This window comes from Ceratotherium simum, chromosome X (assembly GCF_057802395.1).
Source record: "Ceratotherium simum simum isolate JZ-2026a chromosome X, ASM5780239v1, whole genome shotgun sequence".
Taxonomy (NCBI): Eukaryota; Metazoa; Chordata; class Mammalia; order Perissodactyla; family Rhinocerotidae; genus Ceratotherium; species Ceratotherium simum.
In genome coordinates, this window is record NC_141940.1 from 68,388,006 (window position 1) to 68,406,458 (window position 18,453).

Here is an 18,453-nt window from a genome sequence, read left to right on the forward strand (position 1 = left end):
TCTACATACTTGATAAAATTTCATAGAGCTATCCACCAAACAAAAAACATACATATAAAAACTGGTGAAACGCAGATAAGCTCTGTACCTGAGTTCATAGTATTGTACCAACCTCAATTTCCTGGTTTTGACAATGTACTGTAGTTATGTAAGTTATTACCATTGGGGACAGCTGGATGAAGGGTACACAGGAAGTCTCTGTAGTACTGTTGCAAATTCTTGTGAAGCTTAAACTATTTTTTAAAGGTATAATAAAAAAGGCAATACCATGAGTTGTCAAGGGTCTGAAACAACTGGAACTCTTATATACTGCGGGTGAGAATGTAAATTGGAATAACCACTTTGGAGAACTATTTGTGCAGCTTTATTTATTTATTTATTTATTTATTTATTTATTTATTTATTTATTTATTTATTTATTTATTTGAGGAAGATCAGCCCTGAGCTAACATCTGATGCCAATCATCCTCTTTTTGCTGAGGAAGATTTGCCCGGGGCTAACATATGTGCCCATCTTCCTCTACTTTATCCATCTTCCTCTACTTCATATGGGACACCACCACACCATGGCTTGATAAGCCGTGCACCCGTTGGTGCCCGGGATCCAAACCCACGAACCCCGGGCCACCGAAGCAGAGTGTGCGAACCTAACTGCTACACCACCGGGCCAGCCTTTATTTGTGCAGCTTTAACAGTGCCATATTCATACCCTGTGACCCAGCAGTTCTGCTCTTAGGTATATACCTAACAGAAATGCTTGCATATTTTTACCAAAAGTCATATACAAGAAGGTTTGTAGCAGCAGTATTCAAATAATGGTTCATATTTTAATTGTGTTTGTTTTGAGTGTATACTTTAATACTAATGTTTAGTGTTAAGAAAATCTAAAAATATTTTGGTTAGCTTATCTCATTATGGACTTACATATTCCAGATTGAATAATATTAGAGATTAAATAGTTGAAAAATAATTCTTAATACCAGTTCAGTCACTTGACTCTGTCTATTTCTTTGTTCATTTTTCTTCTGGGGGCAAAATTAAATAATTTTGCTTCCCACTTGTATGCTTTTCAAAGCTAAAATATGCTGTTGATCACATCTATACCTTGTAAATAAATATCTTTATTATTGCAAATTAGATTGGATTACAATTGTTTATATATCTATTGTCTAGTAGTTGGTGGTCTCCTTTAGTGCAGTGACCAGCTATTTTTTCATCTTTTGTATTCCTAGTCTAGCTCAGTACTTGGAATGCGTAGTGGTTTCATAAACATGTTTATTAAACCTGTTCAGCTCTTCATTAGTGGATAGATATCAAAGAGTTTTGAAGTTCTCTACAAGGCTTCCTGTTTGTGTGTGTGTTTTTTTAACCTGCATGGTTTATACCATTCTATATGCTTGATCCTTTTGCTGGTGTGGAATAGATGTAAACAACTGGAGTAATTTTGGAGCAGGCATTTACCCATAAACTCTTAAATACATCCACTAATTAAAGAAAGCACTGTTGTGCTCTGTAATGAGTATGTATTATAGACAAGTATAAAGAAGAAAATAATTATCGTAATCCCAGTGACCAGAGATAACCACTGTTAACATACATGTTTTGTTTTTTAATGCAGTTGCATTTATATTTAATAAGGTTCTATATCCTGCTTTTTTTCACATAACATAATATTGTAAATTTTTAATGGTAATGTAACCTGTTGAATAGTCAGAGTGTAATTTAGTCCTCTGTGTTGTACATATTATTTTCAACTTTATGCTCTTATAAATAACTGATGAATATATTTTCTTGCATTTATGATCATTTCTATAGCTTATATTCCTAGACATGTTGTAATTCCAAATTGATATAAAACTTGAATTTAGTACCTCTGTTCATTTTGTATCAGGATTTTTCTTAATTTTAAGCCCTTCCTTGTTATTTAAATTTTGAGATTCTTTGCGTTTTCATTTATAATACTATATATGTAATGGGTATGGCATTTTAGTTATTAATTTTCTGTCATGAAATTATAGAAAGTAAAGCTTGGCAGATAAAGGCATTTTGTCGAGATTGTTGGGAGCTTATTATATTCCAAGGGTTTTCTCACTCTAAGTTGCCAACAGTAAACAAATTATATGGTCATCCAGTGTAATATTATGCAGCTACCAAGCATGATGTTTACTAAGAAACTTGAGGAAATTCTTATAATAATAATATATTCTTATAATAATAATATATATATAATAATATATATATAATAATAATATAAATTCTTATATATACAGATATTATCTTGTCTATGTAAAACCAAAAATTTATGTGCTTAGAAAAAAAATCTATTGGAAATGTACCATGATTTGAAAGGAGGTTGTTTCTGGGGGGTGGAACTGAGGAGTTTCTTTTTCTTTAAACTTGTTTATATTTTCAAAAAATGTTATATGTAATCTTTTTAAGTTAATTTTTGATTTACATCAAAGTAATATATTTACATATTTTTAAAAAACAAATAGTTTTACAAGGCTTAAAATAAAAACGAGTCCCCTGACCAACACCTTCCTGCCCATGATTTCTACTCTCTACAGGTAACCAATTTCAACTCTTGGCAATTCTTCTGGGTTTTTTTTTTTTTTTTTTTTGGTGAGGGAAATCAGCCCTGAGCTAACATCTGTGCTAATCCTCCTCTTTTTGCTGAGGAAGACCGGCTCTGAGCTAACATCTATTGCCCATCCTCCTCCTTTTTTTCTTCCCCAAAGCCCCAGTAGATAGTTGTATGTGATAGTTGCACATCCTTCTAGTTGCTGTATGTGGGACGCAGCCTCAGCATGGCCGGAGAAGCGGTGCATCGGTGCGTGCCTGGGATCCGAACCCGGGCTGCCAGTAGCGGAGCGCGCACACTTAACCGCTAAGCCACCAGGCCGGCCCAATTGTTGTGATATTTACTTAACCTATATCCTTTGTACAATCTAAGGTTGAAATTTACCAACATGCACATACGCTTTTTCTCATTCATTTTCCCAATATATTTTTTCATAATATTTGCCTAAATCAGTTTGGAGTATTTGCTTTATTGTGACTATGTAAATATTCACACTTAAGCCATTTAAAATACTATGATTACCTTTCCCTTTTTGTGCACCTGTTTATTTTTGTTGAAGTAATGGTTTGTTTTTACCATTTGCTTAGTTTTCTATGAATATCACAAATTCATTCCCAAATTCTATCACAATTTCATTCCCAAATTCTCCTACAGAAATATACTTATGTTCCAATATAGAAGGTTATCTGTCAGTTTCTTGTTCTTTTTTTTTTCTTGAACACATCCTTCCTGGAGTCCTCTGTCCTCTTTATCCTATTTTAGCTACCTTGGTACCTTGTATCTATCTAACTTCACTTCTTACATTCATTACGCTGTATTGTAATTGCATATCAGTCACTCCTGCTATACTCAGCTCCTTGGGCCCTGTCCTTCATTTTGATGTACTTAGTGCTCATAACAGTACCAAACACAATATAGACTTTGGAGTTATACATAAATTTTCTACATTTACTTAGAAATCTGTAAATACCTTGAATACATTGTAAACATGTGATTTCCGTATTTATCTTTATTCCTAAATCAGACTAGTTCATTTTCCAGCAATAAGATTCTTCCTGGGCATATAAATCATCAACCTGACTCCTTGGACATGTCTTGTTTTCTTCAGTAAGTGAGAAATCAATTCTCTGAATTCATGATTGTTCAGAAAACTACCTTAGGATTAAAAAGTCATATCGTAATTAAAATATCTGTGAAACACTCATTACTAAAAACATGTATTCTATATTTTCATTTTCAGAGGACGATTGTTTATCATTTCTACCAAAGCAGGATCTCTTGGAATTAACCTAGTAGCTGCTAATCGAGTCATTATATTTGATGCTTCTTGGAATCCATCTTATGACATCCAGAGTATATTCAGAGTTTATCGCTTTGGACAGACTAAACCTGTGTATGTATATAGGTTCTTAGCTCAGGTATGTTTATAATTTATATTCTCTTTTTCATATTGAAAGGTTGGGTGAAACTGGTAATATTTTTGGAGTGTAGAACACATATATGTTATAGAGATGCAAACAGTGTTGAAAACATCATTCTTATGCATAAAGCAGCAGAAGTCAATTTTGGCCTCTCATTATTTTCTGTTTTGTAGTTTGTCCATGTCTATAATGTCAGCTTTCTCAGATTGAGATGGATTTGCATGGGTAAACAGATTTAGCATTTTCTTGTTAGTTCAGGAAAGTTAAACATTTATAGTTCTTTTACTTAGCATACATAGAAAAGCCAGTAACTAAATCTAATTTTCTTATAAATGTAGAGGTCAAATGATCATTGTTTTTAGTGGCCATCAGATATTCTCTTAATTTGAGGAATGTGGGTAAATAGGAAGAAAAAGTTAACTTACTATAATAACAAAGAATCATTACAAATATAGGCAAGAAATTAGTCATTTCATTTAAATATAAACTCAGGTATTAAAAAACAGACAGACTGAAATTTAAGAAAAATAAATGAAATCAAAGAAGTGGATGCAGTTGAAGGTAATATAGGTTTATAGAATCAAGTTGCCCTTTGAACTGGTACATCTGCTTTGGGATTAGATGCTATACTCTCCACCTGCCTCCAAATTTGGGCTTCTCAACCAGGGAATGGGTTTTATTGGTAGATCCTTGCTTGTTTGTATGTCTTTAGTACATAATATAATTGGTAAACTATACTGTAAATCCTTTCCTATTATTTAAATTAAGAGCTCCTTTACATTCTAGTTTAGAATGGTATATATATATGTAGTAAATATGGCATTTTAATTATTAATTTTCTGTCCTGAAATTATAGAAAGTAAGATGTGATATAACAGGAGTTACAGTGATTGTTGAGAGCTTATTCTGTTCCACTGAAATGGAATTAAACTGCTCTCTTGCATTCTTACTTCAGTAATCCCCTAAAATCTTACTTCATGTACAGGCATACCTCGGAGATATTGCAGGTTCAGTTCCAGACCACTACAATAAAGTGAATCCCACAATAAAGCGAGTCACATGAATTTTTTGGTTACCCAGTGCATACAAAAGTTATGTTTACACAATACTGTAGTCTGTTAAGTGTGCAATAGCATTATGTCTAAAAAAGCAATGTACATACCTTCATTAAAAATACTTCATTACTAAAAAATGCTAGTCATCATCTGAGCCTTCAGTGAGTCATAGTCTTTTTGCTGGTGGAGGGTCTTGCCTCAATGTTGATGGCTGCTGACTGATCAGGGTGGTGGTTGCTGAAGGTTGGGGTGGCTGTGGTATTTTCTTAAAATAAGACAACAATGAAGTTTGCCGCATTGATGGACTCTTCCTTTTACGAATGATTTCTCTGTAGCACGTGATGCCGTTTGACAGCACTTTAGCCACAGTAGAACTTCTTTCAAAATTGTAGTCAATCCTCTCAAACGCTGCTTTATCAACCAAGTTTATGTAATATTCTAAATCCTTTGTTGTCATTTCAACAATCACAGCATCTTCATCAGGAGTAGATTCCATCTCAAGAAACAACTTCCTTTGCTCCTCCATAAGAAGCAACTCCTCAATCGTTTAAAGATTTATCATGAGATTGCAGCAATTCAGTCATATCTTCAGCCTCCACTTCTAATCATCGTTCTCTTGCTCTTTCCACCACATCTGCAGTTACTTTCTCCACTGAAATCATAAACCTCCCAAAGTCATCCAGGAGGGTTGGAATCAACTTCTTCCAAACTCTTGTTAGTGTTGATATTTTGACCTCTTCCCATGAGTCAAAAATGTCCTTAATGGCATATAGAATGGTGAATCCTTTCCAGAAGGTTTGCAATTTACTTTGCCCAGATCCATCAGAGGAGTCACTGTCTGTGGCAGCTATAGCCTTACAAAATGTATTTTTTTTTCTCTTTGAGGAAGATCAGCCCTGAGCTAACATCCATGCCAATCCTCCTCTTTTTGCTGAGGAAGACTGGCCCTGAGCTAACATCTATTGCCAATCGTCCTCCTTTTTTTTTTTTTTTCCACTTTTTCTCCCCAAAGCCCCAGTAGATAGTTGTATGTCGTAGTTGCACATCCTTCTAGTTGCTGTATGTGGGACGACACCTCAGCATGGCCGGAGAAGCGGCGCGTCGGTGCGTGCCCAGGATCTGAACCTGGGCCGCCAGTAGCGGAGCATGCGCACTTAACCACTAAGCCACGGGCCAGCCCCAGTATGTATTTCTTAAATAATACGTTTAAGACTTGAAAATTGAAATTACTCCTTGATCCATGGGCTGTAGAATGGATGTTGTGTTAGCAGGCATGAAAATAACGTTGATCTCGTTGTCTCCATCAGAGCTCTTGGGTGACCAGGTGCATTGTCAGTGAGCACTAATATTTTGAAAGGAATCTTTTTTTCTGAGCAGTAGGTCTCAACAGTGGGCTTAAAATATTTCAGTAAACTATGTTGTAAACAGATGTGCTGTCATCCAGGCTTCATTGTTCCGTTTATGGAGCATAGGCAGAGTAGATTTAGCATAATTCTTAAGGGCCCTAGGATTTTCTGAATGATAAATGAGCATTGGCTTCAACTTAAAGTCACCAGCTGCATTAGCCCCTAACAAGAGGGTCAGCCTGTCCTTAGAAGCTTTGAAGCCAGGCATTCACTTCTCTCTAGCTATGGAAGTCCTAGATGGCGTCTTTTTCCAATAGAAGACTGTTTCATCTATATTGAAAATCTGTTGTTTAGTGTAGCCACCTTCATTAATTGTCTTAGCTAGCTAGCTCTTCTGGGTAACTTGCTGTGGCTTCTATATCAGCACTTGCTGCTTCACCTTGCACTTTTATGTTAGAGATGGCTTTTTTCCTTAAATCTCATGAACCAACCTATGCTAGCTTCAAACTTTTCTTCTGCAGCTTCCTCACCTCTCTCAGCCTTCACAGAATTGAGGCGAGTTAGGGCCTTGCTGTGGATTAGGCTTTGGCTTAAGGGAATGTTGTGGCTGGTTTGATCTTCTGTCCAGACCACTGAAACTTTTTCCATATCAGCCATAAGGCTGTTTTGCTTTCTTATCATTCTTGTGTTCACTGGAGTGGCACTTTTAATTTCCTTCAAGAACTTTTCCTTTGCATTCACAACTTGGCTAACTGTTTGGTGCAAGAGGCCTAGCCTTTGTCCTATCTCGGCTTTCAACATGCCTTCCTCACTTAAGTTTAATCATTTCTAGCTTTTGATTTAAAGTGAGAGACATGCAACTCTGTCTTTCACTTGAACACCTAGAGGCCACTGTAGGGTTATTAATTGGTGTAATTTCAATATTGTTGTGTCTCAGGGAATAGGGAGGCCCAAGGAGAGGGATAGAGATGGGAACAGCTGGTTGGTGGAGCAGTAAGAACACAACATTTATCGATTGTTTGCCGTCTTACGTGGACGCTTTTTGTGGCTCCTCAAAACAGTTACAATAGTAACATCAAAGATCACTGATCACAGATCACCATAACAAATATAATAGTAATGAAAAACCTTGAAATATTGTAAGAATTACCAAAATGTGACACAGAGACATGAAGTGAGCACACGCTGTTGGAAAAATTGCACGAATAGACTTGCTTGACACAGGTTTGCCACGAACCTTCAATTTGTAAAAAATGCAATATCTACGAAGAGTGATAAAGTGAAGTGCAATAAAACAAGGTATGCCTGTACTCCTTTATTTCTGTTTATCTTGGTATCTGACTGCTCTCTTACTTCCACCAAGTAAAGAAATATATAAAGCAACACATGAATCCGTATTGGTCAGATAATATAGAATGATTATCAGTAATGTAGTTTTCTGTTTTGTCCAGGTAAACTATGCAGAACAGGTGAAATCTCTCATGAATTAAGCAGCATTGCTAATAAAATTTGCTTTATGGCAGTATATTGCAATGAAGTTTTGCCATTTTGTATTAACCAATAACTATATTTCTCTTTAAGTTTCATGTTTACAAAATTTATTTATTTGTATATTGTTCCTTTTTTTTTTTTTTTTACGAAGGGAACCATGGAAGATAAGATTTATGATCGGCAGGTAACTAAGCAGTCACTGTCTTTTCGAGTTGTCGATCAGCAGCAGGTCGAGCGTCATTTTACCATGAATGAGCTTACTGAACTTTATACCTTTGAGCCAGACTTATTAGATGACCCTAATTCAGAAAAGAAGAAGAAAAGGGATACTCCCATGCTGCCAAAGGTAAACATCTTTAGATTATTAGCTTAAGAAAGAAACCAACATGGACCAAGAAAATTTTACTACTACTATGAAAGTCATCTAACTAAGGCTATATTTCAGAATTTTTCAAAGAGAATAAAATTGTATTTAAATGAGAGAGTGCTTGGTCAATTCTCCACATAACACCACAAAAAGATAGTTAATTTGAAATACGTATTTTATGCCAAATAAAAAGTTCAGCCCTACAGATAAAGGTTTGTGAGTGGAAACCTTAAAGGAAATAGTATGGTTCTCTTTTAATAACCTCCAGTAGGGGTCATACATAATTTTAATAATTCTATATGAAATTTAACTGTTCCTTAACATTCTTTGCTATCATATAGCAATTAAGAATCAGCAAGTAAAAATGTCTTCACTTGATATTTTTTCACTGTCATAGTAAGACTTTCACACTTGGAAAAGGAAGCTTAGAGGTAATCTAGTCAAGCCCTCTCATTTTGTAGATGGGGAGACTGGGGGTCAGAGACATTCAGTGACTTCCCCACGGTTTTCAGCTAATAAGTGGTAGAGCCAGGACTAGTATCTACACCTGTCTTTTGGTCCATTGTTCTTGGATTAGAAAACATTATTTAATATTAATACAGAAATTTAATATGATAGATATCATCTTGACCCTTTTGAACATAAGAGAAAACCATATGTTCTCTGATCTAAATAAAGAGTTTATATATGTAAACCTATTCTAGTTATCTAAAAAGCCATTTAGGGGGAATCGTTGAGGAGGGTGCTTTTCCTGTTGTCTTGGTTTCAAATTCAAGAACTTAATGTTTCATGTAGCTAGCTGTTAAGAGGTTGGGAAAGCAGCTACCAGGTTATGGTGTCACTCTACCAAAGTCACTTTAGTCATTTGTAATAAAAACCTCAAAAGTATCTTCGTTCTTCATATGGTTGGATACATTTAATTAAAGCAAAAGGTGATAGGAATAAATATCTTTTTAATGTTAATATAAATCGGTGATTTCTCCAGTTAATTTTTAATGTGCATGTCAATTAAAGTAACACAAACACTGAGCATTTGGAATTTTTTTTAATGTCCTTTGTCTATATAAGCAAATATTTTGTTTTTCTAATCAAGGAACTTTTCTTCCATTTAAAGTTCACTGATAGGGCATTTAAGAAAGAGTGTTTGTGACAACCTCTATCAAAACCCTTAGATGATGGCTTAGAACCACATGGAGGTTTAAATCTACCATTTTTATAGTACATTTAAAAAACACTTTTAAAAAATCACTTCAGTTTCCACATTGTAAAATATTAAACTGATATTTATTTGGCTTTCTGTCTTAATTATATCATTACAGAATGTGATTAGGATTCTTGAATAGTCTTTGGAAAATTTTCTATACTCAAACAAATTCATTTGTATACCTTTAAATGCACACAAATGGAATCATAGCATACATACTCTTCTGAAGCTTGCTCTTTTCACCTAGATGTTTCTTTCATCTTTCCATATTGGTACATATACCTCTGCCTTTTTAAAAACAACTGCATAGTGTTCACTTGCCTTGTTTTGTTTAACTCTTGTATCTCCAACACTTTTCCTCTCAGTTACTTAATTTTGTATGGCAAGGAGTATTCTTTTAAGGACTTGCATATATGTGTATGTTTATAATTTTAAAGATAGTGAAGTTTCCCTTTTCAATTTGAGAATGATTTTATATCTCATTAACATCTTTCCTAAAATTACACTTAACTTTAAACTTCAACTTTTATGAGAAAAAGCTCATGGTCGGTATTATTTCTAATAGGAAGCAAACATTCCAATTTGAAAAGGGGTAATTGTTTTGCAGTTATTCGTTATATGGTAAATTTCTGATTGTAGGAAATCTATTTAATTTGATAAACATTTATTGATTATTTGCTGACTTTGAGGTGTACTGTAAGGGTATACTAAGAAGTACAAGACATTACCTATGCTTTAAAGAAGATTAAAATAATCCAGCAGGAAAGAAATGCTATTTAATTGTTATAGGATGTCTGGAAAGAAGCCATCTGTTTTATAACTTAGCACTCTGAGTTGTCAAAGGTGTTATGCTTTTTCATTTATAGACGTTACTTACTGTATTTTGCTCTCGGTGCTATGGCCCTATGCCCAAGAACAAAAAGGAAGAAGAATATTGAACGCTACATTAACACAAAGTGCTTCAACTCTCCCACAGCTCTTCCCAAAAGGAAAATAAGAGTTAACGTACTGATTTGTTACTGAGTTTCATACTTTGCTAAACAGTTTTTCAGATTATCTTCTTTATCTAGCAGCAACTGAAAAGCCAGTAGTGCTGTTTTCATTTTTGAGATGAGGAAATTAAGGCTTGGAGAGGTTATATAATTTACCCAAGTTTACACACCTAATTAGTGGCAAAGCTGGCTTTCAAACCAAGTCTGCCTAACTCAAAAGTATGTACTCTTAATCATTATACTTTATTGCCCCCCAAATGGAGTTTAGAAAGTTAATTCCAAGTATAAGAAACAAGGCAGAGGACCTGGGATTCCTAGACTTGAATGACATTTAGAATGCTTTATTTTATTTTAAATAAAGCCGGATTTTAAAATATAGAATGTGTTCACAGTTGGTACTATTGTGTGATATAACTGGTGAGATTGTATAATATAACCACTTTAGCTCATGGCTTGTGAAATTGTAAATTTCTGAAATTTATAGAAAGCTTTAAAGTTTACAAAAGCCTTTCTCATACATATTCATTATCTTAGGAAACTGAAACTTAGAGAGTTTGATTACCCAAGGGTACATGGCCAGTAAGTGTTAGAGCTGGAACTTGAACCCAATAGTTTTCAAATTGTATTCCAAGGAGCCCTAGAAGATCTGCAGAGGTGCTCCGGGGCTACCATGTGGCTAAGCAAGTAGGGGAAGGCCAGACAGGCAGCACTGTGAACCCTGCATCCCATTTCAGTCAGAGTCCCTCTCCTTTTATCTCTTTTACTTATTGGGCTGCAACATAAGACTTAATTTAAAGAGAGGGTGTTACTACTCTTTAAAAAAAGTTTTAAAAACACTACCATGATGACTTCCTAGCTATCACAGTAACTAAGAACTGTCAGGGATCTAAAAGGAAATACAATAAGATATAATATATGAGATTTACCTGAAGGAGGTGGTAGTCCACTTGGGGAGAGAAAACGTAACATTCTTAAAAACAAAAAGAATGAAGTGCTGATATGACTGGTAGTGAAGGTGTTTGCCATAGTATATGGTTAAAAAAGAGAGGATGGAGCATTCAGGTACAGTTTTGATGGAAAAAATCAGACTGATGGACCCATGAAGGATGGTTAATATTTAATTGGATTAGGGAAGAATGAGGTGTGAATGTAGAATGTAACAATTTGGACAAAGAAAAAGGTAAGGATTTATGTACCAGACTCAAGGTATGATAAAGAAATTGGCCAGATGAAGAGTTGAAATTGGGTGGGTAAGGTAGGGCCAGTTTATGGAGAGCCATGAAAGGTAAATGGAGGCATTTGGATTTAAAATAGTATTCACTATAAGTTCATGAATGGGGCTGTTATATGATGATGTGGGCTTTTCAAAATTAGCCTGGCAGTAAAATGCAGGATGAGGACATAAAATAGGATGGTGATTGTGGAGTGAATCAGACGTTTCAAGAAAATAAATGATAGAACTCAATAACTGACGATAGACTGTAGCTTTTAATCTAGGCAATGAAAAAAATTTAACCTAAATAATACATTATTTATTCATTCATTGATTAAAAACTTTTCAGGTGTCTGTGATGTGCCAATCATTATGTTTGTTACTAAGGAAACCTTGATAAATAAGACTAGGTTCCTGCTCCCAAAGAGCCTACAGTCTAATAAGCGTACCTTAAGTAAGTAAATATAATAAAGTTATGGATCCTATAATAGAAATCTGTACAGGCACCAAGGAAGGAATAGTCAGTTGTTTCTTGGAAAAGCTGAGGACTGGGAGTTGATATTAGGAGGACTTGAACTGAATTTGTAAATAGAAATGGGTAGCTGTTTGCGTTGCTATGAGGGCAAAAGGTGAAGGCCCTTCAAGAGGAGCAGAAAAAAAGAAACACGTGCATAAAACAGCATGGCAAGTTTTAGGAGTCTAAAGTAGTTAAAAATAAATGATAGAGTGTAAGGAGATTGTGGTAGAGTAAGGGTGGGTGAGTGAAAAGGTGAGAGAAAAGACTGGAAAAGTAGATGGGAATCAGATCATAGAAGTTAGAGAGTTTGGACATTGTGATAAGCAAAAGACCAACATCAAATTTTCATTTTAGAAAAATCACTTTGGGTATCAGTGTGCAGGATGGATTGGAGAAAAGAAAATGGATGTTAAGATACTTGTTAGGATGCTATTAAAATGATCCAGATGAGAGAGAGAATGCAGGTCTGAAGTAAGGTAGTAGCAATGGGGATAGAGAAGTACCAGGCACAATGTAGGTACTCAATTAATGTTAACTTTGTTCCCTAGGCTTATATTTAGAATTTCATTTAACTTTGCCCGCTACTATTTAGTTTTGATTTCCTATAACGAGAATTTGGAAATTGCTCCTCTCTGAAATGGGTACAAGGAGGTGTTTTTTGATACTCGTAGTGAGGGATTTCTTGGTATTTGAACCTGCTCCTATTAAAGACATTTCAAAGTTGGTTCTGATTATTATAACAATTACAAACACCTTTCTTTTTATATATAATTTTTAAGATGAAAGACTGCTAAAAATGATAACATTTTCATTCGCCCCTCAAATTGCTATTATCTAAATAATGATTAAATTGCATGCCTTTTGGAGTTAATTTTTCTTTGTCCTTTCATAGTTCTGAAAGTGTTTATTTTCAACTTACTTGATATGTGATTATTAATATCTCTGTCTTATCACTTCCTCTTTAAGTCATTATTATATAATTCCTCTTATATTTCTGTTATTGTCTCCTTTCTTTTACTTCTCTACTTTCTTTTTTTTTATTTTTTTTTATTTTTTTTTAAAGATTTTATTTATTCATTTTTTCCCCCCAAAGCCCCAGCAGATAGTTGTATGTCATAGGTTCACATCCTTCTAGTTGCTGTACGTGGGACTCGGCCTCGCGCTGGACGGAGAAGTGGTGCCTTGGGGCGCGCCCAGGATCCGAACCCGGGCCGCCAGCATCAGAGCGCGCGCACTCAACCGCTAAGCCACGGAGCCGGCCCTACTTCTCTACTTTCTAATTAGATTTAATATCTCAGACTTAATTTATTAACCACTTGACTGGTTTTTTTGTCTTTTTATCTTTGCAGCTTTGTAAATCAAGAACTATATTCTTTGCTCCTTTACTTTTATCCATGGTGAATAATACAAGGCTGGCACTTAGATTTGATGGTCTTTTTTGAAATTCTAGTTGCCTGTATAGTGATATTTAACTGGACTTTTTAAATTATTCCTTTATGATTTGTATATCATTGAAAAGCGTTGTTAAAATTAAACTTTCTTTTGCAAATAGCAAAATTGAAATGAAGAGTGATTTGTCTATCACAGCAGGTGTGTGCAAGGAAGAGAATTGGAGCTTTAATTCATGTCTTCAGTTGTATACTGAATCAGCTATCTTAGTTAGCTGTATTCACCACCCTACCCCATGAATTATATTTTGTTAAATCCCCTCACTGATTTCTTGCTGTTGGTGGTGGTGGTGGTGCTGCTGCTTTTCCCTTTTTGAAATCTAACAGTCTTGTAGTCCTGTGAACCTATTTTTTAATATATTGATTTTAGGTAGACTCCTGTCTACCAAGCGTCTGTGCATCTCTTCAGTTGTTCAGGGTAATAATGTTCCTCAGCCATTTTTGAAACTTCAGCATGATCTAAACTTATAAATAGTTCAACACAAGTTTCTACTGATATAGATTTGTTGGCTGATTCTTATCTGTTTTTTTAAATATTAAAGTTATATCTAACCTCTGTTAACATTTATGTAAATTATGTTAGGGAAAGTACCTTTTCTGGTAATAAACTTAAGAATTACACAGGTATCAGAGATGAAAGTCTTGGTCAAGGTCATGTTTCATAATATGCTTAAGTGGGTATGCTGCCTAAGCTCTGTACCCTTTATTAAGAAAACAAAAGTCAATAAAACTGGCATAGAAATTTTTTTGCACTTCCCTTTTCCAGCACTGTACTACCTATGTCTTTTAAAATGTGGACTGCATGTTGGTAATTATAAGGAGAACAAAATGGGGATTTAAACTAAAGTACCCAAAGTGAGGCTTTGGGTTTGCTTCCTCCACCCTGATGTTGTGTACAATTTTCTCCCTTTGTCTTTAGTCCCTTATTCAAGTTTTAATACCTCAAAGCATAGTTTACTGAACAGAGATGTTATTGTGCAGTTGTATTAGCCAGCAGATGGTAATATAAGGTTTTACCTTAGTCATTCTTAATGTTAGAGAGAAATACACTCCATTAAAATAATTTGATGTGAGGTATAAAAGAGTTAATCAGCCTATTTCAGGAACTTCCATACATTTACTTTTGAGAATAAAGGTTCAAAAGACCCGTTTAATTATAGGGCAAGTGTTAGTAACCTATATAGCATATTAACCACATGGTGGCACATGAACCCAGTTTTTGTTGACATGCCCTTACTTGAGGCATATATGAGGTTTGATGTCATTGTCTCCTACTTCTCTGCCTCTTTTATCACAAATTTATTATGTTTATTATTTAAAAAACAAGTTCTAGTCATGTTTCTATATTTGTATTCACCGGCATAAAAATGGTTATTATTCATTCAAATAAGAATAGGCCAGCAGAAATCATAATAAACTCTTGAGAAATTGTTTTAATTCTACAATTTCTTTGTAGGTTATAAAAGTCCCCTATTCAGTGTTTGCTGGGATGGTTGATGCCAAGTAAAAAGAGCAAATGATTTAAGCGCTGTCCCTTTCCCAGGTAACCTGCCAACGACCCTTTTTAGGGTGTAATCTTAGGCAAGCCACATAAGTGTTTCAAACCTCACTTCCTTCAAGAAAATAAGAAGATAGTAGTACCTACCTCACAGAGGAGATAATCCATGTAAAGCACACTGCCTAGCACAGAGTAAGTGCTCAAATGTTAGCTGCTATTTTTGTTTCCATAATTGTTATTAATATTGCCATTATACTTGGTTCATTTCTCTGAAACCAGTATAGACTTAAGTTTTTGGAATTTCAGAGGAGTCATATGAGGTCGTGATCCTTAGGAGAAGATTAAGCTTGACATATGATAGATCAGTAGAAGATTAAAAACATTTAGGAGCCAGAGGCAATAATCTCAGCTAGGCTGCAGAAGAGACAGGTATTTGAGCCTTGACCTCCCCTAGAGATCAATTATAATCAATAGAGAATCTGATAATATTTAATTACTAGATATTGATAATCACTTCCAATGATGTTAGCATGCATTTGACTATAAACTATTATCCTAACATTCAAGGATTTTTTTCCCTTAAATAATACACACTTTAGAAGAATTGTCTACTTTATAGTCAGCTGATACCTCTGTAGTAATTTTTAAAAGTTAAAAGGTGCTTCTAGTGTCCCTCGACAAACTATAAAATCAATACGTGTTAATAGACTGACTCTGCTTTATTTGAAGTGCTGCTTTATATCTTATTTTGATTTTATCACCTTATAACACAAGAAAAACTATTGGGGCCGGCCCGGTGGCGCAAGCGGTTAGGTGTGCATGCTCTGCTGCGGCGGCCCAGGGTTTGCCGGTTCGGATCCGGGGGCGCGCAGCGATGCACCGATGGCAAGCCATGCTGTGGTGGCGTCTCATATAAAGTGGAGGAAGATGGGCATGGATGTTAGCACAGGGCCAGTCTTCCTCAGCAAAAAGAGGAGGATTGGCAGATGTTAGCTCAGGGCCGATCTTCCTCACAAAAAGAAAAACTATTAAGAAGCCAAAGTCACCAAGTATTTTAGGAAAACATTTGGGTTAAAGAGACCATGGTGCCAATGATGCCCCTTAATACTGGCCTCCCTAACCCTAGCAAGCTGTCTTATCACTGCTAATGGAAATGTCAGTGTATATGAGGCGACTTTGCTTGGCAGAGTTGAGAGTGGAATGCAAGATTCCATGGGGGAAAATTTGAGGTAGACTTCAGGAAGTGTCTCCTTTTGAAGCACTAGAAATATCTGCTACTCAAGATCATGGAAATTCTGAAATTTAAAATACCAGGTTGGTATTTAGTAACTGCACATTGAATAAATAAATTAAGTGGTAGGAACTTTTTTGGCTTTATAGACAAAAGATATATCTGTTCTCTCTGGCTCATAACCTTCCTACTAGCCTTTGAAGGCAGGGATTGTGTCAGTGTATCTTCATCACTGTATCCCCAGCACCTGGCATAATACCTAGCACATAGCAAGTATTCAATAAAAATGGGACAAGTGAACAAATGAATTTTTGTCCTAAAATTGCAAGCTGACCATTGTTAAGGCAATGGCCTTTAAAATAGTGTTTTTCCTTGTTTGTAGTCTTTGGACTAAACTGCATCAGAATCACCTGGCAGCTTGATAAAAATGCAGATTCCTGGCTTCATCCAAGCCCTATGAATCAGTTTCTGCAAGTGAGCCCTGGGAATCTGTATTTTTAACAAGGTCCATCACTGTTGTGGGTACAAGGTATGTAGTACCATGATTTGCCTTTATAATTATTATTAGCTAAACCTTTGAATTAATAATGAACAGTAGCTAACATTTATTGAGTGCTGTTTATGTTAGGTTCTGTACTAAGGGCTTTACTAGCATTGAATCATTTAATCCTTATAGCCACCTTACAAAGCTGGTACAGTTTATTTCTATTTTATAGATGACGAAATTATGACAGAGAGAAGTGGTGGCACCTGACTTTGATCTCACTGCTATGATTCCAGACCCCATACTCTTTAACAACTATACTCTACCATGCTGACATTAATATGTTATATGGTTAACCTTGTGGAAGAAGTAAATTGAGGCACTCTCCTTTGATATGACTTCACACTTATTTTTTTTATTTCTACCTTTTTTTTCATTGAGATATAGGTGTACAATGTAATGATGTGTTATATATGTATATACTGCAGAATGATCACCACAGTAAGTCTGGTTAACATCCATCACCACACAGTTACAAATTTTTTTCTTGTGATGAGAACTTTTAAGATCTACTCTTTTAGCAACTTTCAAATATACAATATAGTATTATTAACTGTAGTCACCATGCTGTACATCACATCACTAGAACTTATTCATCTTATAACTGGAAGTTTATACACTTTGACAAACATCTTCCCATTTCACACACACCCCCAGCTCCTGGTAACCACTACTCTACTCTTTGTTTCTATGAGTTCAGCTTTTTTATTTTTTTATTTTTATTTATTTATTTTTTTTTTGTGAGGAAGATCAGCCCTGAGCTAACATCCGTTGCCAATCCTCTTTTTGCTGAGGAAGACTGGCCCTGAGCTAACATCCGTGCCCATCTTCCTCCACTTTATGTGGGACGCCGCCGCAGCATGGCCTAACAAGCAGTGCGTTGGTGTGTGCCTGGGATCCGAACCCAGGCCGCCAGCAGCAGAGTGCACGCACTTAACCACTACACCATGGGGCTGGCCCCACGTTCAGCTTTTTTAGATTCCACGTATAAGTCAGATCGTACGCTATTTGTATTCTCAGTTTGAATTATTTCACTTAGCATAATGCCCTCAAGGTCCATCCATATTGTTGCAAATGGCAAGATTTCCGTCTTGTTTATGGCTGAATAATATTCCGTTGGGGTTGTTTGTGTGTGTGTGTGTGTGTGTGTATCACATTTTCTTTATCCATTCATCCATCACTGGACACTTAGGTTGTTTCCATGTCTTGCCTATTTGTAAATAATGCTGCAGTGAACTTGGGGATGCAGATATTTTTTCGAGTTAATGTTTTCGTGTTCTTCAGATAAATACCCAGAAGCAGAATTTCTGTATCATATGGTACTTCTATTTTTAATTTTTTAAGGAACCTCCATACTGTTTTCCATAGTGGCTGCATCAGTTTACTTTCCCACTAGTGGTGCACAAGGCTTCTCTTTTCTCTACATCTTTACACTTACTTCTTAATCAATGCTGTGGTTTATGGAAAGGCATTTTCAGTGTTATCAAGGTGCGTAATATTGGAGAGTATAGATTTCATCTTTTAGTTGCTGCAAATTCTAGAGTG

General features: G+C 35.5%; 1 protein-coding gene across 1 annotated transcript in view; it reads left to right on the forward strand.

Annotated features, from left to right (window-relative positions):
- Nucleotides 1-18,453, forward strand: part of ATRX (ATRX chromatin remodeler) — a 192,191-nt gene that overhangs the window by 157,806 nt on the left and 15,932 nt on the right. Inside the window, exons 20-21 of the mRNA XM_087427779.1 lie at nucleotides 3,822-3,999; nucleotides 8,046-8,240. Coding sequence (XP_087283905.1) covers nucleotides 3,822-3,999; nucleotides 8,046-8,240 — 373 coding nt within the window. The remainder of the gene's footprint in view (nucleotides 1-3,821; nucleotides 4,000-8,045; nucleotides 8,241-18,453) is intronic.